This window comes from Populus euphratica, unplaced genomic scaffold (assembly GCF_000495115.2).
Source record: "Populus euphratica unplaced genomic scaffold, PopEup_1.0 scaffold5.1, whole genome shotgun sequence".
In the NCBI taxonomy this organism is placed as follows: domain Eukaryota; kingdom Viridiplantae; phylum Streptophyta; class Magnoliopsida; order Malpighiales; family Salicaceae; genus Populus; species Populus euphratica.
This window is the reverse complement of record NW_011499848.1, coordinates 4988704-5013236: the sequence shown is the minus strand read 5'-3', so window position 1 is coordinate 5013236 and position 24533 is coordinate 4988704. Positions and strand designations below refer to the sequence as shown.

Here is a 24533-nt window from a genome sequence, read left to right as displayed (position 1 = left end):
ATATATATTTGAATTTATTCGGTTTTAACAAAAATAATGCTAAATCCAACCAAATAGGTTGGATTTTCTTTTCATTGAATTTGGTTCAAAATATTAAAAAAAATTAATTTGATTATATTTTTATCCAACTTAAACAGTTTAAATTGATGCTCACCCCATATTTGGTAGATTTTCATTATGGATCAAGAATAAAAATGGATTAAAATCGTATAAAACCTAATACCCAATAGAAAGGTATGTAAGCCTAATTTACATGGAGTCCATAGTGCAAACCATAATTTTTGGGCGTGGAACTTTGTTCTAACAAGAATTCTTTCAAATTGTACATATGAATATACAAAAATTATTATTTCCTGTAAAAAAACGTGTGATCACCCATCTTTTATAAACCAAATCTTAATGGTTTATGTGGCAAAGCAGGTGAGCAGGCCTAGCCCATATTTTATTGGGCCCAATATAAACCCATTTCTGGTCACTAGGCTTGCTTCATGAAATGGGCTCAGATAAAAAACCCATGCACAACTCAATAGTCTTGGTTTATTGGGCCGCAAAATCATCACCAGCTCTCGTGCTCGATAAAAAATTGAAACCTCTTACGATTAAAGACAACCTTCTTCTCCCTCCTCCCCCCTTCCCCTTCTCTTTACAGGGACAAAACTTGGTTGCAGAGGCAGTGATAACAGCTGCCCGGTAAAAGGCAAGCAGGAACGTTTTGTCCTTATCAGATCGTGCATTGAGGAAGCTATGCTCCTCTTCCTCTTGCATTACGGTCTCTGTTATCAGAAACCGTAACTTGTTGCTTCCCTTTTGTATCGTCAAATTTAATAAAATATTCGAAAACAGCCCAACACAGAGCTATTCCTTTCCTTTACAATAATCTTTCATTCTATTCTACAACAGCAGCACCATCACCTACAATAACAGCAGCAGCTATATATAACATCAGCCGCACCAGCAGAAGCTGCTATTAATCATTTAAAGGAGGCATCACAACCAAAACTGAGCGATGCATATTCTGCAATAGAGCTTGCATTGGAATCAGTAGTCAAAATTCTTACTGTTTCAAGTAGCCCCAATTACTTCTTTCCATAGCAAAATAAGTCCCAGCGGGAAACCATGGGTTCTGGTATTTAATTCTGGCCCTCTCTCTTCTATCTAGTTCAAGAACCATAGTAGACCATTATAGTTCCATTAAGCTCTTTCTACCAGTTAAATGTATCATTTTACCCTCCTTGTTAATGGGTTTCTCTTCAAAGTTACAATTTCTTGTCGCTTCATGTTTGTGTCAACAAAAATGTTTTGTTACATGGGTATTTGTTGCGAAAGTTTTCTTCCTGAGACAATGAAAGCTATTAGAGCATCTCCAATGGGGACGTGGAAAGTTAAAAATAAAAAAAATATTATTTTAGAAACTGCTAAACAAAATATTATTTTACTATTTTTTTTTAAATTATTATTTTTATATATCTTATAAAAATACTAAAATACTATTTATTACAATTTTTTATTAATTTTGTTTTTTATATTTTATGAAATTATTTTATTGTGTCTTGGTTGTTTAGTGGGTGAGTTTATTTCAGTTAATATTTATTTTTTAATTAATTTTGTTTAAAATTTATTTTTTAATATTAAATTTATTAAAAATATTAAAATATAATTTTAAAATTATTAAATTATTTAAGTTATATCAAATTATTAAAATAATTATGTATTAAATATATTAAAATATAATTAACTTTTTAACTTTTTAATTTTTTATCATTAGAGTCGATATAAAAATAAATAAATCTATATTTACTATATTGAAAAGGCTATATTATTAATTTGACTTTTTTAAATAGTATCTAAATTATTTAAAATTACTAAATTCTATTTGAGTGTGTTCAGGAACAAGCTAGCCATTTGCCATTTCGAAGACAACAACATGGTATGTTTACGAAAATTACAACTGGATATATATATATATATATATCGAGCAATTTCCACTCAAAAAAACATTATTCTTTCCTTTGGTTTTTTCTCCGAAAACAGTGAGCTGCTTCTCCTTCTCGTTTGCTGCAAATTCTCTTCAAAACTGATCTCACAAATGGTCATATAATTATTTAACTCTGAGTAAGCTTTTTTAGCCTCCTTTTATTTAATTTATAGTATTTTCTTTACATATGTTTATTGAAAAGTTAGGGTTAGGGTTTATATGACATGTGAATGATTTTGTTGAAATAATTCGTGTATATGTAATATTATATGCACATGGATATGAATTGGCATGGGACTATGCTTCATTAGTGTGTTTGATGAATTTTGGGTAAGAACTCAATGAACAAGTATTAGAAAGAAAATAGATAAATATACAAGGTTGAAAGATTTATGTTGAAATTCTGGAAAATCTATTTAGGTTGAAAATGGTAAAATCACATTTTGGTCTTTAGATTTTTGAAAATTATGATTTTGCCCTTAACTTGTGAGAAATTACATTTTAGTCCCTGCTTGTAAGTAACAGTTGATGATGTATCATCCAATTTTATTGTTATCCTTTGAATTGGAATTTGATTCTATGATGTATTGAAATATGTTTAGGTACTTCCGAAGCCTCACATATTGCTTTTTTGTAAGAAATTGGTTGAAGACTGGTTATATACTTGTTGAATAGCTATGAGTAATTTATGTAAGTTATATCCTTAAGAATAATGTTTATGATTTATTTGTGTGCATATGAATTGTGATCTATGCATTTTGGTATCATTCGATGGGGATGCTTTGATGTGTGCATGCGGAGCGTGCAAATGATGTATTTGATTTGTGCTCATGAGATGTACAAATTATGTATATGATATGTGCAAGCGGATCATGCAGACAATGTATCTGGTGTGACTGACCATCACACAGCTTCAAAATGTTGTACCAATTATGTGAATTGTTGTACTTTGGGAATAGTGTGATAGGTTATGCATTAGTATGAAAATACATTGAATAAACCATTATATGTGTGTTTGAATACACTATTCTTGGATATATCTATATTGATCAGTTACTTAGCTGTTAAAACTCATTCCTTTGTGCAAGCATATAAACTTTAAAGCAAGAAAAATTTGGATGTCTGTTTAAAGTTACACGTTGATCTGTTGTGTGAGCTTGCTTTTGTATATCTTGGAGAAGTTGTTTGTATTTCATATTTCGATTGTATAAAGATATGATGTAAACTTTGTAATTTCTATAGATTGAGTGTATGTTTTGAAATGGCTGTGCAGAGGAATGGATGATTTATATTAATGTGATTATGTTGTTTAGTTATTTAAATCTTTTTCGTTTAGAAGGTGTTCTAGAATGACAGGTTGAGGCTTAACTTGGTCAAAGTAGTGGTTATATGCTCTCAATCATGTGCCGGTCACATACTGATTTTGGGGCATGACACGAACCAACACAACATGTACATGGAGCATCCCAGTTAATGGCAATACAGATTGATGCCGCCATAAATCCAGGAATTAGTGGTAGTCCAGCAATATTGGGAAATAAAGTTGCTGGTGTGGCTTTCCAGAACCTATAAGGTGATGAGGATATTCGGTGGGTTCTTCTATTCACTATTGTTTTACTTTGGATGATAAATCATCTAGAATTTCCATTTCTTCTGAAATTATTTAAGGATAGGCGATGAAGTTTATATCTAACTTGATGCTGTGTTCCTCACTTCCTAGGGAAATTCTAGAGATAACATATTCCTTGGCATTGATAGGGAAAATGGGTGTTATTTGCAGTAGCATTACTTCTTTTGCTATTCATTTTTTTCCTGCGATCATATAAATACTATTTTCAGCTATATAATTCCTGTTCCTGTAATCAAACATTTCATATCTGGTGTGAAAGAAAGTGGAAAATATGTTGGATTCTGCTCTACGGGTATATGATGCCAATTAACTGAAATTTCAACTGAGAAAGCACTTTGGGATGCAGCCCCCTGAAATGACAGGGGTGCTTGCAAGCAAAATTAATCCTCTGTCAGATGCACATGGAGTCCTGAAAAAAGATGATGTTATCCTTGCATTTGACGGTATACCTATAACAAATGATGGAACTGGTAGTCATGGTTATTACTTATTCAGTTACTCGGCACCATTTAAATTACAATCGTATCTGGTTCACCCAAAATCTGTAATGTCATAGGTCACTATTAGCTTCATCAAGGATTCACGATTTTGTCTTCTCTTCTGTAAATATTGCAATAGATGGAATTGTCACCAAGTAGTTTTAACTTTGGCAAAAGCTAACTGTGATTATTGGTTTAACCTTACAGTCTCCATCTATCTATGTTCTATGGATATTAAATGTCTTGTTCATGAAGTAAAAGCTGTGATAGGTTACTTGCTCATGTGTAATAGTTTGATAGCCATGTTTAACACATGATGTTCAGATTTTGTTAGTTTACTGTGGGGAGAAATTCAGGGTAGCAGATGGCTAAACAATATATTTTGAGTGCCCGCTCTCTTAGATCTGTGCTAGAGCCATGCAGAATGTGGCACTTGAAAGACACGCAACCTATTTAGCATGATAACTTTTATTGGGGTGAGTGTTTCTACTGTAATAACAACATTGAATACTGGGATCTTTAGATAATCTCTGACAGATATATCATGCTAATGATCTGTGCCCAAAAGTTCAAGTGAATTTCCTTTGTCATTTTTTTCAAGCAAGGGAAGTTAGGGACTGTTTCAGTAACATGCCTTTACTTCTAAGGTGCAAGTACTGGATAATATGGATTGTATGGCATTGTCTAGTCATTTAACTAACTTATGATGGCTATATGTGATATAAGGATACAGCTGCTAAAGGTTATGATGGCTTTGTGCATTTTTTCAATAACCTTTTTGGATTCTCAATAGCACGGGTAACTAAAGCTTTCAGTGGGGTAGCTTCATTTCTGAGTAATATGGTCTTTAAAGACCATGGCCTTAATGTCATTAGTTAGAATGCTTCCAGAATTATATTATTTTTCCTTTTCTTACTCTGCCACTCCATGTTTTTCCTCATGATGTTGTTTTTGATACATGTGACTTGCCCTTGTACTCTTAATTTGTAATTTGACTGGTGCACTCTACAGTGCCCTTTTGAAACTGAGAGCAGATAACTTTTGATCAGCTGGTGTCTATGAAGAAACCTGATGAAATTGCTTCAGTCAGATTTTTTAGGGGTGGTGAAGAGCATGAATTCAGTATCACCCTTAGACGTGCAAGTCATAGTTCTATTTTCTCATTACTTTCTTGTATTGAACATTTTCTTTATTTCACAGATCTATCTTTAGAACAGCAAGCGTCCTTGAACTGACTTATTTAGGATTCTTTACCGTGCTTAAGCAACAACTTCATAATTGTGCATTAACACATGTGCACACGCTTGTGTGGCATCGCATGATTGCAGTGATGATCAGTGATCCATATCTGTGTTCCATTACATAGAAAATCAATGCTTTCTTCATAATTGCTTACATTTCCAACCTGTATGTGTTGGAATGGATTGGATTAAGATTATCATCTTAATCCATGGACAGTCTACTGGCTGGTGGCCATATCCACCAGGGCTGTATGTTAGATATGCATAAGAGCTTTGAAATTCAAAATCAATAGATCTGAGAAACATGCTCTATAAATTTACCAAATTCAACAATGAATACTTTTATTTTCTTGTCTGCCACCAGAGACTTTTGGTTAGCTCCTTTTCTTTTGGAGCCTGCAAATATTATTACATTTCCCCTTGTTTGGTCTCAATTTATCAAATAAATCTGCTGTTATTTCTGTCATGAAGTCTTGGATTATCAATGAATATGTTCTTTCTTGTACTTTTAGATCATACTTATTGTTTGATTGATCTCTGAATTTTTATTTTTTATTTTTTATTTTTATTTTGCAGATGCAGTTGCAGCCCCTAGTTTCTGTTCATCAATTTGATAACCTTCTTAGTTATTACATTTTTGCTGGTCTGTTCTTATTCCACTAACACAACCATATCTTCATGAATACGGAGAAGAATGGTATAATACATCACCTCATCAATTATGTGAACGTGCATTGAAGGAACTGCCAAAAAAGGCTGGCCAGCAACTCATAATTCATTCTCAGGTATGCTTGCACCTTTCTTGATACCAAGCACAATTTGGAAGCATTGCTGCTTCTTACTATCAAGGGCAATTTGGTAGTCTTCAGGGGACAGCCTTCTTATTTAGTAAGAGTTCTCTGCCTTCCATCATTTTTGAGGTTATTGGATTCAGTTAGAAAACACAAAACCTCAAGTCCCAAATTGATAAATGCAAGGGAGCTCACAGAACTGAAGTTATTTCCCGTGATCAAATTGCAATCTAGAGAAGAGTTGAAAACTTATGTGTAAAAAAGATGTCTCTAGATGGCTATTACAATCTCTTCGTAGCTACCTTGTGCTTTAGCTTGCAATTTCTCCCATGGAAAGAAGATTGCAAATTTTGAAAGAAAAGCTGCTGCGGGGTCTGTTTGGGTTTGTCTCTTGAAGAAACTTTGCATGTTTTTGGATAGATTTTAATTAATTTTTGGATCGTCAAACAAGCTGTAAAGACAAGTTCTAATCTGTTACATGTGACAGAATTTAGAAGCGAATTGAAAAGGTCACTATTTTTATGGAAGATTTAATTTAGAAGGATACCTTTGTCTCAATCTCACTTTTAAGATTGCGAAGCTTGCTCACTAACGTATTGAACTGGGCCAGAATGACATCATATAATCTATTTTCCCTTCCCTTTTGGTGGAGAATTTCTGGTATTATGAATTGATGAGGCTGCAATGCAAAATAAAGCTAGGACGTCCTTTGCATGTTGAATTTAGTGCATCTTTACTGACAAGAACTTTTCTGGTTCAGGTGCTCATGCATGATATAAATGCAGGGTATGAGCGTCTTGCAGAGCTACAGGTGCCATCACATTTTCAATTTAGATGCAAATATGCTTTCACTGTGAACAGGTTTTCCTTAATGCATCGTTAGGTATATGTTATAAGGGCCACAACGATGCTGTTTCGGGCATAAAGAGCAGTCGCGTCATGCAAAAATGCTGAAGTATAGGGCTGTCGGTCCTGTTTCTGTTAGGACATAACTGGGTAGTGGTCGTATTTGTTTTTCTGTTAAATAATAATATTGTAATAAATGCAGTGGTTATTTGTGCTTAAAGGCCTGCTGACAAATAACTGTGTTGATGGGCAGGTTAAGAAAGTCAGTGGACTAGAAAGTGACAATTTGAAGCACCTGTGCGGACTTGTTGAGGACTGTAGTTCAGAGAGCTTGAGGTTTGATTTGGATGATGATAGGGTAATTGCATTGAATTATCAGTCTGCAAAAGTAGCCATTTCTAGAATTTTGAAACGTCACAGAATTACTGTACGAATGGCGACTTCTTTGCTGTCCCATCGGCAGTCTGCTAGAAGAACACAAGCTGCTTGATGATGAAGTTGAGTAAATCTGGTTACGCAATAACTGCTTCACATCGCCATATTAGGTATTCCTCGAATAAGGATACCTAGATAACCTATATGAAATTATCGAGGCTCCTATCCAATCGCAGAAGCAAGAATCATGGTAAACATGTTTTGCCAGTTGCCATGGTCGGTAACGTTGTGTTACGACAACCTCCGTCCCTCTTTTCTTAACATTATTATTAAAGCTGTTAGTGACCTTGCTGGGGCTTCAGGTTCTGTACTTCTATTTATTTCCCAAGGAGCGTACACGTTTTCCTTGCTTGAAGGTCACGAAGGGCTTTGAATCATAAGAATTAGAGTGGCTGAATTTATTAATTTTGCTCACCTCCTTCGTTGTGTGCACAAGCACACATGCATTCCCCAAAGAAAAACCAAGGTGGTGATAATTTTTAGCACTTTTGAATCACTGTAGCTATTCTTCTATTACACTCATCATCAGTGGCGGAGCCAGCTGGAGGCATGAGGCCCGTTATTTTATTTTTTTTAAAATATTTTTTTATATTAAAATATTAATATAACAGCCAATATCTTACTAGAGAAATATTATAACTTGTGGGTTTAAATCTCAACTGTTTTTGTTTTCTTGTTATTTTTTTTTTATGTGATCAAATAACTTTCAACAAAATAAATAATATTCTAAAAAGTTAAAAATTAGATAAAATTTAGATTTAATAGAATTTTAATTCAGAGGTAACCTTGTATTTAAAAATTAAAAGTATGAAAAAAAATTAAATCTAAAGATACCAGATAACCTTATTTAAGAATTCTAACTATATTAATAATACTATGAAATTAGTTAATTTTTAATAAGTTAGTGTATAATCTTTGTTCTTGGAAAGAAAAGTTGTTTTGCAACAAATAAAAAAACAAAAAACTTACTTATATTATTTAACTTGTTGGTGAAATTTGCAGCTAAAAACAAGATCATATAGTCTTCTTTAACTTACTATAATGAATTATTTTTGGGTTGTAAGCTAATAAGCTTAAACTAATAATCAATTAACATCACCTCAATAATAAAATAAATCTCTAAAAAATATCCAATGGACTAAAAAAAATTTAAATTTAAAATAATTATTCAATATTAAATAAATAAAAAAATAGTATAATAAAAACAAAATTTTCACGTTAAAATTCTTTCATGTAGTCAAAATCTTTAATTTTCACATATTCTTGACAGATTTTCAGTTCTGATTTCATAGATACCATTCTCTTTCGTCTTAATGAATTATTAGGCTGTTATATATGGTTGGAAAGCATGAAATGTCTAGTTTTCAAAACAACTTGAATCTCAACAAATTTTCACATCTAGCTTCATATATGTTTTAAACAGTACATACATATCTAGTTTGATAGATTTAATAAAATTTATTTGGTAACTTCGACCATCTGAAATAAAATATTTTTGAACTACATTTGATCTAAATATTTACCAAAACATAGTTTCATGTGTCTAGTATATCCCTGTAAAATTACAGCTCTTTCCAATGTACGAATTGAAAGATGTGTTCAATCTCACAAAATTAGTCAGCAAACATTTGGAGATCAAATTCATATTTGACTTGGTTCATAGTGCATCTTCTTTTAGATAGGTTGGTCTTTTTTTTTCCTTTTCTTTCTCGATTTATTTGTACCGACTATATATATATAATATATATAATGGGTATTTGTTACTTTAGAATTAAATATAATTAAGATTGTTTGATAGTTAAATTAAATCCATGTAATGTCCTAATGATTATTGTGGAGCTCAATTAACTTTTATATAACAGCAAATTATTGTATAATCATGGTAATCATTTAACAATATTATTGACATGTAGCTTAATGAGTTGGGATGATCGTTTCACAGAGACGAGCATGGAGTTATTTCTTTATGTGACATGTTTAAACCTAAATGACTATTTCTTTATTTTTAATAAAGAAAAACTTATTTGTCTTGCTATTTTTATCTTAATGCATTCTTTATAGTGAATCTTATGGTACCTAGTGACCAACTTGTGATACTTATATTATTGATATATACATTGCTGATGAGTTTTTTTAGTATTGAAGGTATTGCTAATCTTATAAAAAAATTAGTAAAATCAAAGAATGATAGTTTGAAAAAAGTTTTTCATATTGGTGTATATATTTATTAAATTATTATTATTATTTTTACCAGTTGCAACTACTATAATGAAAATAGTTTTTTCTGTAATGCATATTATTAAAAGTAGATTACAGAAAAAAAATCAAAAATAAATGAATAAAGAATGGTTTGGTGATATATATCAAGGAATATATTTTCAATGAGATTGATAATAAACTCATTATAAAGTGGTTTTTAAAATATAAAAACTTGAAATATTATTAAATTATATATATATATATAACACATTTCTATATAATATTAAGTATTTATTAGTAATTTTCTTCTGCATTTAAACAATCCTAGCTAACTGTAGTGATTTGTGCTGAATCTGAAGACAAAACATGGGGCATAAGACTTTCAAACCTCTACTCTACTCCAGCGTAAATGGGTTCCTCTCCTACTGTTGACAGTGAGGCAAGACACGTTAATGCAACTTGAACTAATATTTGTGTCTGATTCATGTACGCAGGCGGTCACACACTGATCAGCAGAGACCAACACTCTCTTTCTTTGCATTTAAAAAATAACGATTAGAGAAAAAAAGTACAGTAAATTACCCTGCCTACATATGAAGTTACAGCTGCAACAACGCTCTTTAATGGAGCAAATTTCTTAAGAAGACTTGTAAATTACGAGATTTCAAAATGTAGGCATCCATACGTCCAGAGGTTCATCTTGTTGACAAGCGAGTATATATATTCCTCATTCATTAAGTGCTATAATTAATTTCAAGGCGTGGTTAATTATGAGAATGGATTTCTTAATATAATCTCAATATGAATAGTCTGTTAATTTATCGATCAAATTGAAGAAACTGACTTAAAGTATATTTGGTAACTTTGAGCTTTTGTTCGTTTTGTTTTTGTTTAGCTTACGGGCTCTTGTTTCCAGAGCCAAGAAAAAATAAGAGAATTTGGCAAGATTTCAGAAGTTATTTTGACTTTAGAAAGTTATCTGGAAGTCAAAAAGTTGGAAGCTAAAAAATAATATTTGAGCTTTTAAATTTCATACCATCTAAAAACATAACTATCAAATCTTATCTAATCCAATGAATTAGTCTTTGTGTAGCAAAATATTAACTCAATGATCACCTCACCTTTGAACAATAATAAGAAAAAAGAACTGCACAGCTCCCTCCACTATTAGAATTCGGTAACTAGGCATTGGTATCAAATGTAGAAATACCGACTAGTGTTGAGTTTGAAGCAAGTCGTACATACGCAAATGGCTAGCTAGGCATAGGATTCCCTTTGCAATGAAGCCACCCCCATGCACATTAATGCTATGTATGTGCAGTAGTGTTCGTGAAGGCAACGGCACACTAAATTCCATTTGGGTAAATTTATGAGAAAGTGGAAAAACAGATGCAATGCAAATTAATGTGCGTATAATGAACCATTATAATTTTGGTTAGTGTATTTCTTCACCGTGTTTGACCAGGAATCCCTACTCTCTCTCTCTCTCTCTCTCTCTCTATATATATATATATATATATATATATATGTATGTATATACATACTTGTGTAAATCTTCAGTCCTGCTAATTATAATTATATAAGAGAGAGATTGCGTGAGAATCCATGTGGGGGAGTGAAATAATTCAATGAAAATCTGAATAAGTTAATGGAACCGAGGCCTTGATTGAGTAAAATGTGTTGGATCAGCACGTGTAGATGCCACGGACTTTCAGGGTTTTGCTTGCTATTTCCTTCATTTTTTCCACATCCTATGTTCATCACAAGCAAAGCTCATCAACCATCTACTGACATTGGTACATGCTTTCATATAAGCCACATAATGATCATCAATAATCCTTTCGGCTTACATTTACAATGTGGTCTAGCTCTGACCAGATTGAAGCCATAAGCTTTTTCATGTTTTCTGCCCTCTGTGTCTTTTTCTCGATAGATTCCCGGTTCATAAATCTGTGCAGTGGAGATTATTTCTTTTTCATAAAGCATCAACGATTAAATCTCTCCTTAATGTAACTCTACTTATAACCCCACTAGCAGAAGCAACACTCTTTCTAGGAGGAGGAGGAGGAAGAGGAGGCTGCTGTTCATGAAAAAAATACATTTCGACATATCTCTCTTGTCAAGATAAAATATCAAAACGACTTTTTCTTAGTAGAAATTATAAAAAGAGGTCATATATATTGAGCTCGTGTAGGATTTGATTGCAGCTGGGCTAGGAGATCCAATACTATTCATGGACACCAATCCACACGTAATGAAGTACAATCCTCTTAGCTGTCCACTTAAATCCACAGCACGCTGGCCATGGATTGAGACCAAAAAATAAGTGCTAATTATTACATAATTAGAAAATTAATTCATTCACATTTTTTGAAGAACTAAATAATTAGGGACCCCGAGCCATAAGAGTTGCACTGAATTTGATGCAAATCCACACTTCATTGAACGTGATTCAAGGGCCATGGAATCTATCCCCTTGAGTTGACTGGAGGTTGTTCAGAAATATTGAAACCCTAATTCTTTTTTATTATTTAATCTTTCTTTTTCCTTGGCAGGACGTTGAATAAGAGTTCCTTTTCTCCCCAAAGTCTGGATTAGATGCATAACCATACTTAATTATCTCTCATTCCCTTTTTCTTTTTTTTTCCTTTTTATCGTGATCTTTCGTCTTTATTAACGCAGCCAAAAATGGAAATTTTTTGGTCATAAATAGTGTTATTAATTATGTTTGGTTAGCTAATTATCATATATATTTCATTTTCACATCGAAAACCGATCGAATTATAATTAATTATGCGCTGCGTATGATTTTACAATTTTCAGAAATTAATTCATAGCTGCAGTGCAAATATTTAGGCCAAAAACCTCGTCTTCTATGACTCTGAGAACAAACTTTATATATATAGAACTGCAAACAAATTAAAATTTCCAATTTCAAGCAATTAACTAACTGGTTTGGCATCTTTTCTTCTCGTTTCTCTTTTTTGATTAACCATGGTTTAGCATCTTTAATTACGTGCTAACACATCAAATCAATGAGAAAAAGGCGGTCCTCATTTAGCAACAAAATGCCAAGATGTCTAAGAATTAATGGATTAATGTGGATAATTATGTCTGGCTACACAAGAAGATGCGAAAGCGGACCCGTATAATTTATTGCGGGAGACATTTTGTTTTATCTCTTGGGAGTTTTCAGCTTGGAAACCTAGCTGGTAGGGTTTTTTTTAAAGAAAGAAAAAAGAAATCATTTAAAAGAACATTATTTTAAAAAGAGAAATAAATAAGGGAAACATACAGACAGGAATAGAAGAATAGAAGGTGGAATAAAAGGAATAGAAGGGGAATTCTTCTTCATTCCTCTCTCCTTCTCTGACTCTTGACTCAGTGCATGTATTTATGTGCGCAACTGTTGACAAATAGATACATGGGGATGATCATATGCATTAAAAAAACTGTCGGCATTCGCAATTGACAGTTAAGCAGATTTTCTTCATTTTAATGAGGCAATTCTGGGGATAAGGTCTCCCGTTCAAAGGACATTTACCAAAGGTTTATCACACCCTCATCACAAAAGACATAACCAGCATGCCATTGCCCTCTTCATTTTCCCTCTTGCTCTCCATTTTTTTATTGTTTTTCCTTTATTTCTGTTCCCATCTTAGGTTTGTGATCACTCTTCTTTAATTAACACTTGCACCGATCCACACATATCTGTATCTCTATATCGTTCTAATTCAAAGTCTCTTAAAAAGGCACACGAATGCATACACACACCGTGCCCTTGAAGTAAATTAAGGACTTTGGCCGCCCCCGCCGCTTGCTTTTTGCTGTTTAGGTTGTCTTCTTTCCTTTGTCACAGACAGAGCTCTTGATTTCCAGCTGCTAAGGTCTGCTTTGTTTGCCTTCTTGTTTCCTTTATCACCGTCATCTTTCATCTTTTTGCTCCTTTCCTTTGTTGCAAAGTTTTTTTCTTTTTTCCTTTTTAAGGAAGATTTTTGTTGTGGTTTTCTGTCAAAATTCAGCTGTGATGTGTTTGAGAAGAAAAATGAGCTAATCCTGCCTTTATTTTTCTTTTACCCTATCTCTTGCTGTTCAGTTTAATACTACAAAGAAATTTTCATGGTTTGTCATGAAAGAAGCAACACTTTAATTATTCCATGCCATGTAAAATGAAAAGAAGAAAGAAATGGCTAGCATAAAAGGTAGGGTTTACATGCATAACCAAAAATAATGCCAACGATCTGATCTGCTCCTTTTACGTCCATGATCATAGACAGGAATCCGATTCTCGTATTGTGAAGAACAAATAGTACTGTTCTCAAGATTTAAGAAGCTACGTTCATAGAAATTCCTTCTTGAAAGAAATGATGATATGTATATTCATGGATCTTCTTTAGTTGTTTTTAATATGGATCTTGCAAACTAATTAAGGTGATTCTAACGGCCTACCATGCATGTTTAAAAACATATTCAGTATTTTCCACGGTTTATCATGGAACATATTCCCTAATCTTTGACCTAGGGTTAAGGTATTTTAAGGTTTTTTTTACAGAAAACCTATGGATTTTTATTTACCATAAAATTTTCTCTATATGTTCGGTGTGCTGTCCTTTTCTGCGCATACAAGAATATTTTTCTTAATTACTGTCATGCTTTTGAAGTTTCAGGACAGCAACAGATACTAGATTTAAGGGAGAATGATGGCAGGAAACGGACAACTATCAGTTCCTCCAGGTTTCAGATTCCATCCAACAGATGAAGAGCTTCTGTACTATTATCTGAGGAAGAAGGTCTCGTATGAAGCCATTGACCTGGATGTTATCAGGGAGGTGGACCTCAATAAACTTGAGCCATGGGATCTCAAAGGTTAGACGATTATTTCTTCTTGCTCATCTTGAAATTCTTCTTATCAGTTTAGAGTGATAAGTTGGAACCCTAAATAATTCTATACAAACGCACGCTATGACTTTTCTAGCATTATGAATATTGGATGTTTCCGATGAAGTAACCCAACACTTTGAACTTAAAAATCCCCACGTAGCTAGTTCGGGCTGTTAGTAAGTAATGTAAAAACATTAACTTCATCAAAACCTCATCTTACAACTTAAGTTTTTGGAAGAGTAGTTTTTTTCAAAAAAAAAAAACTCACCACTCACTTAATTAGTGGTGAGTTAGACGTGATTATGAGTTTAGGGTTATACAGCTCACAAGGTAATAATAAGTTCGACCTTTAATATTACAGTATGAAGTCGATCTCATCGAACCCAAATCAATAATCATCATTTCTTCTTGTGGAAATACAGACAAATGCAGGATTGGTTCGGGTCCTCAAAATGAGTGGTATTTCTTCAGCCACAAGGACAAGAAATATCCAACCGGGACTCGAACAAACCGGGCAACCACCGCAGGTTTCTGGAAAGCAACAGGAAGGGATAAGGCCATCCATCTAAGCAACTCTCAGAGGATTGGTATGAGAAAAACCCTAGTCTTCTACACTGGACGTGCTCCTCATGGTCAAAAGACTGATTGGATCATGCATGAGTACCGCTTGGACGATGACAACTCTGAGGTTCAGGTAAATAATACACCACCTAGGATCAAGAGTTCTTTTTTCAAGAAAAATGAAAATATTAGGTATGGTACACCATTGTCCAAAGATCTTGGTTTCCTCCTTGGCTCATGATTTTTGTAGGGGGGGTTTCTTAATTATGCTACGTACAAGATGGGTGTGATCTCAGATTCTTGCAAAGTTTATTGGTTAAAATTAAATGAAAATAGAGCACTGATATAAGGTTGCTATTTTTGCAGGAAGATGGCTGGGTTGTCTGTAGGGTTTTCAAGAAGAAGAATCAAACTAGAGGTTTCCTACCAGAAGTTTCTCAAGAAGAACACTTCTCTCAAATGAAGGCTAGCGCTTCTTCTCTTCCACTGGAGCCAAAACAAAACCATATGCAATCAATATATGATGACTATACCTTTGATGGCTCCATGCATCTCCCACAGTTATTTAGTCCGGAATCAGCTGTTGCCCCATCATTTGTATCACCTCTCTCTTTGAACAACATGGACGACATTGAGTGCTCACAGAATTTGTTGAGGTTAACATCTACTGGTTGTGGACTTGTGCAGCCTGCAGGGAGGTTCAATGGTGATTGGTCCTTTCTGGATAAGCTTCTTGCTTCTCAACAAAACCTGGATCATCATCAGCACTACCAAAACAAAGGCAATTCTTCATCCCAAATTGTTGACCATGTGGGTGCTTCAACTCAGAAATTCCCATTTCAATACCTTGGCTTTGAGACTGACATTCTGAGATTTTCCAAGTAGAGTTGCGACGTTCCAAGTCATTAACCGTGCTGCATCTTATCTTCTTAAACTGGAGGGAGCATGTATTTTTAGTCATAACAGGGATGGGGAATCCATATCAATTATGTTCTTGCTATTTTATGAGTTGGTTTTTTATTATTAAAATGTATATATAGAAGGTTCAGGACAAGATCCTTAATTCATCCGATTATCCCCTTTATTTATCTATTTTCTTTCTTTCTTTTTACCATTTGCGTTGCATGCCTTTTTCATTTTTTGTCAGAGAAAATGAGTTTTAACCAATGGAAAACAACCCCCTCCCCCCTCGACTCTTATCTATTCTAATATGTTAAAACTAGAACATATATAGAATAAGAAGATGCAAATCGTTAAATTTTTAATTAATATAGATAGAATTATCATCATTTAGGATTTTGTGCAGCATTATTTTCCTTCGTAAAAAACAAAAAACTACAGTAAATCTTGAGTTGTATAGAAGCTAGTCTTCCTACAGAATAACATGGTAAAGGTGGTCCTCCTACAAACCCCTAAATGCTTACATCTTATAAGGGATTAAGCCTAATACCTAGTGGATATACGTACGTCGCCTTAAACGCCAGGCATCCTCTTGGATAAACTGCAACATTTCAGTTCTTAAAATTACAGCATAATTTGGGACAGATGAAAGACAACGTTTTTTTTTCCCAGTTTTCTAATCCCTCCACATGATTCCTATCAGTAGTGACCGACAGTAACTCATCAGGCAGTGTGCAACATAATTGGATGAATATTATTGCATGTTATAACATGTGATCATCAAACGAAATATTGTACCGGAAGTAAGAAGTTGAAATTGTAATGCAACATTTCTTAAAATCTTCAACATACACGGTCTGGAATGTCTCAAACTATATGGTGTTACTTGGTAACAAGGCAGAGGTTGCCGCTGATAGAAGCCTATCGCAACTTCAAAACAAAAATGATTTTGCAGTACAGAATAAATTAAGCAAAACTATAGCTTCCAAAACTATATATTGTCGTATGATCAGCTGCTAAGAACTCATTGTACTTAAATATCTATTCAGGAAAATTGCTGACCACAACATTATGAAATTATTGACTTGCGCGCAAGTGCTTTTAATGAGGAGATGCACACCATTATCCCTAAACCAGATGACTCGTCACCATAGCTAAACAAAAATTTTCTTGACCAGATTAATCATAATTAATTTGAAAATCCAGATGCCTAGGATTGGAAGACAGAAAGCTTATTTTATCACAAAATGTGTGAAAGGGAAAACCACCTTGCCATGAAATTTAAAAAATTGCTAGGGTAAAATAAAGCCATATCCTAATAGCTCATCCTCACATGGTTGATATGATACAAGTACACCAATGACAGGTGTGACTCTCAAATTCACTCGAGTGAGAAAGTAATAAGACCATATCTTGGGACCCGGATAAACCATAAAAACAGACAGTATATTTACTATTCATCCTTGCAAAAGTCATACTCGTACGCATAAAGGCAGCAGAAGTATGAAATTTCCGTATCTTTCATTCTTTGCAACCATTGGGGGGAAAACTATTGAAAAACATCAAACTTGTCCGCGACATGCAAGACAAATATTTAAGAAAATGGAATGTCTGCAAATGCCTCCGAGCAACAGAAGTTTACACATCCATTGCCTTACAAAGTTAGAAGAGCGACCGAAAGAGAGGAGGATGGCCGGTCAATACGTGAGGAGAGAACCAATCAATTGATTGCCAAAAGTAGTCACTAGTGATGCCTGCTTCTGTCATGGTGTATCACTGCAACCAGTATCAATTCCTATGTTGATGATAGACGGGTAGACTTGAAAACACATTCCTTCTTCTAAGACAAATTAACAGCCAAAATTCCCACTTAAAAAGGACACTTGGTCCAACAAGAGGGCGATGCTGCAACTCAAGCCCATATTTTACTGACAAACTGGAAAATTTCATTGTTACAAGGTTCGGACTCCACCAGCTTCTCCTAAGCCAGGTCACTTGAAAGCTAAAACAATGTACCCCATACTCAACGGCTGTACAAAGAAAAACCGAAGACTATTGAAAGCCCTTCAAAAACTGAAACCATCATCAGAGCGCACTTCCTTAATGGTGCACGCCATTGCCATTGCTATAAACACCATTTAGTGATCCATTGGAAGACTTAATGGCATTCCCGTTTTGGTAGGTTTTCACTGATGGTTTTCCATTGCTTATTCCATTTGGCAATAGCTTACTTTCATGACCATAATTTTTTAAGACAGCATCCAACTGCCCGCTTGCTGCTGCTATAAGTCCTGTGACATGAAAAAGGAACTGAGAAAATACCCGAGTAGGAAGATGCTCAAACATGCATTTGACCAGGCATGGCATAGAATGGACTCCGTGTGCTCAGATTGCCCAGGCCAAATGCACAATAATAATGAGGTGAAAATGATGGTGGTGACTAATCCATCACCTTGGAAGTTGATAGCAATATTCGGTATCAAAACAGAAATAGATCTTCTCAAAAGAGGAAACAACAGGTGAAGACAGGAAATAATTTTTTTCCCTAGATTATATAATTTCTAATGAACCTGTTAAGCCCAGATGCAGTAATGACCTTCAGACAGCACCCTTCAAAATTTAGCATCAACTAAAGTACAGACGTACAGGCGCTCATCAGGGATAAGAGCAGCCAACATAAGGTCAAATAATTTATTGATATCCATCTAATGCCGAACAACACTTTATTAAATGCCAATGAACAGAGTTGTGATGAGTGGATATAATACCTAAGAAAAGAGCCGAAGGTTTTCCTGGCCTTGACTTGAATTCAGGATGGAACTGAGTACCAACAAAGTATGGATGACTCGGTAGTTCAATGATCTGGTCAAAATAACAGTAAAATGCTCATTACCATCTAACACCAAATGTAATACAAACTTTGTGGAAAACATCACTTGCCATGCTTTCACATATACTTACCTCCATGCGCCGACCAGTTTCATCTTTGCCAACAAATGATAGACCAGCATTTTCAAATTGTGGTACCATGTTTGGATTGACCTGTTTGAAAATAAACAATTTCTTAGGAATCTGGTGGTTACAAGAGCTTGATTTATTGCACTTTTCTTCTTCATGCAGAGTACTTTAGCATATTTGCCTATGGGAAACAGTTACCTCATATCTATGCCGATGACGCTCATCAACAAAACTGGCATTGCTGTACCTAAACACAGATACAGATGAATAATCAGGTGAGCTAAAGCAAAAGAAAAAAGAATGTTTGATTCAGACATCTTTTTTCTGTTTCATGAGTGTACATCAACATCTAATGAAGTCTTCACAGTAAATAAAAATATGAATTTGTGCTTAGGAAAATAATACTAAGAAGAAAACATACATGTGGCATACTCTAAATCAAGTCATGTAGTGAGATGGAAGTACATGAATGTGAAATAGTAAAAAATCTTACAACTTTGCAGATTTGCAATTTGGAACTTTGAAATAAGTCCTCCTTGACCCCAGACGCATAGTTCCCCCCATGTGAGTTTTTGAACCCTGTCAAATAAAACAAAGTTATAGCAATAACAAAGTTATAGCAAATAGCTTCAGCATACGAAACAACAATTGACAAAGTTCCACAGGTACAGTCAGGACTGTAGCACTACATACCTCTGGCATAAAAATGACACAAGGATGGGAAGTTTCAGGATCAAATTCTGTACTGTTTGCATCATGCAAACCAAGAGCAGATCGTGCAAATTCAATAACAGCAATTTGCATCCCCAGACAAATGCCCAGAAATGGAACTTTGTTCTCACGAGCATACTTAGCAGCAAGAATTTTTCCTTGAACCCCTCTATCACCAAACCCTCCTGGAACTAGAACACCATGGGATCCCTGCATTGAATACAATCTCAGAAGGCCAATTAAGAAAATAAATAAAAAAAGAGCAAGGAAAAACAGCAGCCAGTGGAGCATCAACTTAAATCTCAGATCTAGGATCACCTTCAAAAGATCCCAAGCATTGTTATAAACATCAGGTGCCTGCAAGGAAAAAAAGTAGTCAAAAATCAAATTCTACAAATACTAAATTGTAACAAGCAGCATAGCATATTGTATTTTTCTTCGTCAAAAAAGAAATCTTTTTTTTTTTTTTGAAGAGAGTGGGGTTGATGGTGTGAGTGGATCTTAAGATTGCAATGTAGAAGTTGGACTTTTGTTGACCTCTTTGGCAGTAACATCTTCAAGATCACCTGCAGCAACCCATTCTACAACAAGCTTCCGCCGGCAAGTGACAGAAGCATGCAAAAGAGCCTGCAACAATAATCCAAAACTTAGGATATGATTATCTCATAAGTTCTGTCAATGCAATATAACAAAATCCAAACAAAGAATACACCCCTTTCAGAACTCTTTTATCATACATGGTGTGGGTGGTGCTTCCTCTTCTAGAATGAGGAAAGGCAACATAACACTTCTAATAGATTTTATGTTCAGTATAATTAGTTGAATGGAGATTAAGCCCTGTTCATCAAAGAGCATAATGCACATATAATCTTTGGATGTTTGAAGCCCACCTAAGGTCATAGTTTTTTCGTGGTCAGGGAACATACGATAGATCTGGAAATAATATGCACATGCTTGTAACTTATAACGTATAACTTATAATGCTTGTAACTGAGAATATGACCCAGAAAATGGTAAAACAGGCACAAAAGAACTCACCTTCAAAACAGAGAGGTAAGAATCTGAAAGTCCAGTATATTTTCCAACCATGGCAATTCTAACCTGCAATACCCAATAAGAGCACGGTAAGATGGAACAGAAATGTAAATATCAATTTGCATCGGGGATTATCTTTGTGACTCACAGGTTCATGCAGTATGTCATAGACTCTTGTCCTAGCAGTCCACTCCTGTAAATCAGGCTCCCTGGCAGCACTGAAGATTATGGAAATGTTAATATTCTGGTTAAAAACACTACAAGGCTGATGCAACAACAGTGTCATTATGAACATAGAGAGAGAGAGAGAGAGAGATCATGCAGCAAGTGAAAAGAAAAAGAAATTACAAAGGAAACAAGTAGTGAGTTCAGTTCGTAACACAAACCCTAGAAGGTTCAGTCCTTTTAAGATTGCTTCATGTGCCTTCTGATCCTAGTTATGTTAAAAGACAAGAATTAAGGGGGGAAATCAGAGGAAATTATTGTTTGAAGAATAGGACACCAAAATAAAAATTATAAAAAAATCAGAAACCCCACAGTAAACTACTCACTCTTAGTAGCAGAGGAATGTGCCAGATGTTTGGGACATCATACAGGGTGAGTATGTTTTCAGCCTGCACACAAAGCCAAATTGTCAGAACCAGTAACCGTGTTTAATAAAAGCCAAACAAAACAATAAAAGTGTTTATCTTGCATTACTGCCACATGACAAAATTGGGATAGTTTGGCCTTAACATTGTCTTCGAGTGCCTGTTAAAGGAAGTTTAGAATCAGGCGCCTACACCACAGATCACGAAGGAAATATGAAATAGAAACAAGCAACGAGAAAAGTTAGGAGAACCTTTGTGCTGCGACAAGCTAGAATGTTCGGGGTCAACCCAAGTCCTCTAAGCCCCCTAACACTATGCTGGGTAGGCTTCGTTTTCTATAAGTCAACATTAATACATAGCAAAAGTTAGAGGCCACGCAACTTACACGTAGTAAAGTCAACACAATGCACAAGAAGTGCTTTAGTCAGCTGCATGTGTCAAACCAAAACTAAATGTTAAAAACCATGTTAAGAAAGACAAAACTCTATAAGTACCTGTTCGCCAACAACATTAAGAACAGGTACCAGGCTGACATGGATCAAGCAGAAATTTCCAGGGCCTAAAAAAGAAGCAGCTAAGTGTGTACTGAAAACCCATCTAAAAACAAAATCTCTTCTTATAAGCCCGTAAAATAGAGGCCCAGAAAAACATCAACTTACCCACGTGATAAGAGAATTGGCCGAGTGCCTCAATAAACGGCATAGATTCAATGTCCCCTGCATTAAATAAGGTTCATTTTAAGCAAACAAAATAACAAGGAAACAGCTTATCTGACGCACAGCAACAGGAATTTCAGTACCTATGGTTCCACCAAGTTCAATGACACAAACATCAGCTGGACCTTCTTTTCCATCCACTGGTATGAAGGCTACACGCTCTATCCACTCTTGGATGGCATCTGTGATGTGTGGAACTACCTGCAGAACAACAATCAAAATAAAAATTTAACTTCATGGTAAATTATGACAGACTTCAGTCAGGAACAACAGAATGTGGAACAGACCTGCACAGTCTTTCCAAGATAATCTCCTCTCCTCTCCTTCTCGAGAACAGACTGTTTAATCAAAGACACAAATTTCAGAATATCAAGAAACAAGATTAAAGCTGCATATGATTCGTAAAATTTACTTTATTCACGATCCTGGAGACATTCACTACCTGGTATATTTTTCCAGTGGTGATATTATTGTCACGGGTTAACTTAATGTCTAGAAAACGCTCATAGTTACCAAGGTCCAAATCCACCTTTTACATCAAAAAGAAGTAATTAATCCTCTTTGCAGGAAGCATGTTAATAATGGAAGTATGAAATTGACACTGAAGAGGGTGCTCGAGAAATATTGAACGGAAAATAATTTATTCAGTGAACTTACCTCGCCGCCATCATCCAAGACAAAGACCTCCCCATGCTCAAAAGGAGACATAGTGCCCGCATCAGTATTTAGGTAAGGGTCTGGAAATATAACCAAGCACAAAATAAGGCTATTGAAACAATTAACATCAACATCCAAAGATATTGAAGGCATCCCGTGATAACGAATTCCAAGATGGAATCATATAACAACTTCAACAAACAATGCGATCACCCTTCAATTTTTTTCTTTCATTTGAATTGTGAGTCGGGGACTAGAGGATCAGATGAGATGAATAATTTAAAATGGTATCCATCCAAGTTCAGAGGCAGTGTTAAAAAGAAACAAAATTTCAACCGCGGACCAACTTTCACAAATGAAAACCTTACCCAAAATCCAAAAAGCTTCAAGACTTTCAAACATAAAAACCTTAAGTAAAACAAACTAATCAATTAAAAACAAAAAACAAAGAAGAAACAAACCAACAAGAACAAACTATCAATCAGTACTTAATCAAATTTAAATAGAAAACCTACATAAAGCCGGTACAATCTCAATCGGGAAGACATTATTAAAAGAACAAAATGTACCAATCTTAATAGAAGTAACTCGAAGGCCACAGGCTTTGAGGAGAAGACCAATACTACTGGCTGTAACACCTTTGCCAAGTCCACTAACGACACCACCAGTAACCAACACGTACTTCATTGTCAATGCTCTTTCTGATACAAAGAACATAACTTTACAGTTCAATACCAAAAACTCACAAAAGTAGACACAAAAATGCACCAGAAAGCAAGCGAGCATGCAGCAGATGCAGGTATGGATAAATGGTGAAAAAACGAAACTTAAAAAAAGAAAAAAAGGGTGTCTTGGTACTGACAAAACCAATGGATAAATGAGAATAAAGAGTAGAGAGGTTTATCAAAGGAGAATAGATAAGAAACATAGATATTTTACCCAAAGTGGGTTATGGTGTGAATAATGAGAAAACCACCTTGTTTTCAATGACGGTCTTTACAAAGCCAACCCTCACCTTCTTTTTCTGTTTTTTTGCTTCCGCTTGCGCTGCTTTTTAGCGAATATATGGTGGTGTTCTTTCTTCCTTTCTTGGTGTTGGAAAAGAAGGATATGAGCTATAGAGTACTCTTTCTCGCTTTCAAATCAAACAAAACCCACCAATGGGATAATAGAAACAATCAAGATCAAGATAAAGAAAGAAGGATGCTCAAAAAACCTTCCCTCCTTAAACCCATCAAAGGGCCTTCTCTCCTCTCTTGTGTCTTTGCTTCAGGGGCGGCGGGTTTGAGATGCGTTCTTTCCACTCCTTATATCATGTAGTCGTAGTATTTTTATTTTTATTTTCGTACAAAAAAATACTTGTGGTCTTTAGTTTTAAAAGTTTTTGACTATTCTTGCCCCTAGGGTTTTTTCTTTTTCTTGTTTTTTTTTCCAATTAAGTTAATGCTTGGGGGCTGAGTTGAACCGTTAGTTTTTTTAATTAAATTTTAACTTTCAATTAATTTTTTAATATCAAAATAAATTTTAAAAAATAAAAAAAGTATTATTTTAATATATTTTTAAAAAATACTTTAAAAAATTATTAAACAAAATATTAAGGGAGGTTAAAAGGAGAGAGAGAGGGTAAAGAGAAGGAGAGAGAGAGGACCTTTTGCTTGCTTTACGTGGTAGTTTCTATAAAAGGTTTTCTGCTTCGAACGAGGAATGAGAGAGAGAGAGAGAGAGAGATCGGCCATGGATTCACTCACACCAAATACAAAATGACAAAAGTAGATTTTTTTAGAGGGAGGTTTTTTATACAAAAGAAAGCAACACGTGGCACTCGAATCTAGTAATCTCCAAACACCACTGCAAATTCATGAATACGCCAAAAACAGGTCGTGGTGATGTGCAAGAAAACCTTAGACCGGGCTCAACGAGGACTTTGA

General features: G+C 34.7%; 2 protein-coding genes and 1 pseudogene across 4 annotated transcripts; 2 read left to right on the top strand and 1 right to left on the bottom strand.

Annotated features, from left to right (window-relative positions):
• Positions 1-3472: 3472 nt before the first annotated feature.
• Positions 3473-7811, top strand: LOC105118351 (protease Do-like 10, mitochondrial; annotated as a pseudogene).
• A 5342-nt stretch (positions 7812-13153) lies between these two features.
• LOC105118334 (protein SOMBRERO-like) lies at positions 13154-16125 on the top strand. Of its 2 annotated transcripts, none has more exons than XM_011016267.1 (4): positions 13154-13483; positions 14264-14462; positions 14900-15171; positions 15405-16125. In XM_011016267.1, exons 2-4 carry the CDS (start codon positions 14294-14296, stop codon positions 15921-15923), a joined length of 960 nt encoding a protein of 319 aa, XP_011014569.1. In that variant the 5' UTR covers positions 13154-13483; positions 14264-14293; the 3' UTR covers positions 15924-16125. The 2 variants fall into 2 exon arrangements, with proteins under 2 accessions (XP_011014569.1, XP_011014561.1); XM_011016259.1 differs by having other exon boundaries at positions 14258-14462.
• Positions 16126-17363: 1238 nt separating this feature from the next.
• On the bottom strand, positions 17364-23934 carry EMB2742 (CTP synthase family protein). 2 transcript variants are annotated; one of them, XM_011016244.1, is made up of 22 exons: positions 23582-23934; positions 23175-23306; positions 22606-22685; positions 22391-22477; positions 22236-22286; positions 22032-22149; positions 21892-21948; positions 21727-21791; positions 21484-21567; positions 21342-21392; positions 21194-21256; positions 21029-21075; positions 20791-20860; positions 20646-20708; positions 20145-20234; positions 19926-19964; positions 19590-19817; positions 19390-19475; positions 19095-19143; positions 18900-18980; positions 18707-18800; positions 17364-18229 (listed from the first exon to the last, which is right to left on the bottom strand). In XM_011016244.1, exons 2-22 carry the CDS (start codon positions 23290-23292, stop codon positions 18039-18041), a joined length of 1812 nt encoding a protein of 603 aa, XP_011014546.1. In that variant the 5' UTR covers positions 23293-23306; positions 23582-23934; the 3' UTR covers positions 17364-18038. The 2 variants fall into 2 exon arrangements, with proteins under 2 accessions (XP_011014546.1, XP_011014552.1); XM_011016250.1 differs by having other exon boundaries at positions 23621-23934.
• Positions 23935-24533: the final 599 nt, after the last annotated feature.

Excerpts from the sequence above, each read along its gene's own strand:
- LOC105118334 (XM_011016267.1), top strand. The coding sequence starts at position 14,294 with ATGATGGCAGGAAACGGACAACTATCAGTTCCTCCAGGTTTCAGATTC. Across the intron at positions 14,463-14,899 it reads TGAGCCATGGGATCTCAAAG|ACAAATGCAGGATTGGTTCG; the intron begins GTTAGACGATTA and ends GTGGAAATACAG. Across the intron at positions 15,172-15,404 it reads ATGACAACTCTGAGGTTCAG|GAAGATGGCTGGGTTGTCTG; the intron begins GTAAATAATACA and ends CTATTTTTGCAG.
- EMB2742 (XM_011016244.1), bottom strand. The coding sequence starts at position 23,292 with ATGAAGTACGTGTTGGTTACTGGTGGTGTCGTTAGTGGACTTGGCAAA. Across the intron at positions 21,792-21,891 it reads CCAATTCTCTTATCACGTGG|GCCCTGGAAATTTCTGCTTG; the intron begins GTAAGTTGATGT and ends CTTCTTTTTTAG. Across the intron at positions 19,476-19,589 it reads GTGTCATTTTTATGCCAGAG|GGTTCAAAAACTCACATGGG; the intron begins GTATGTAGTGCT and ends TTTATTTGACAG.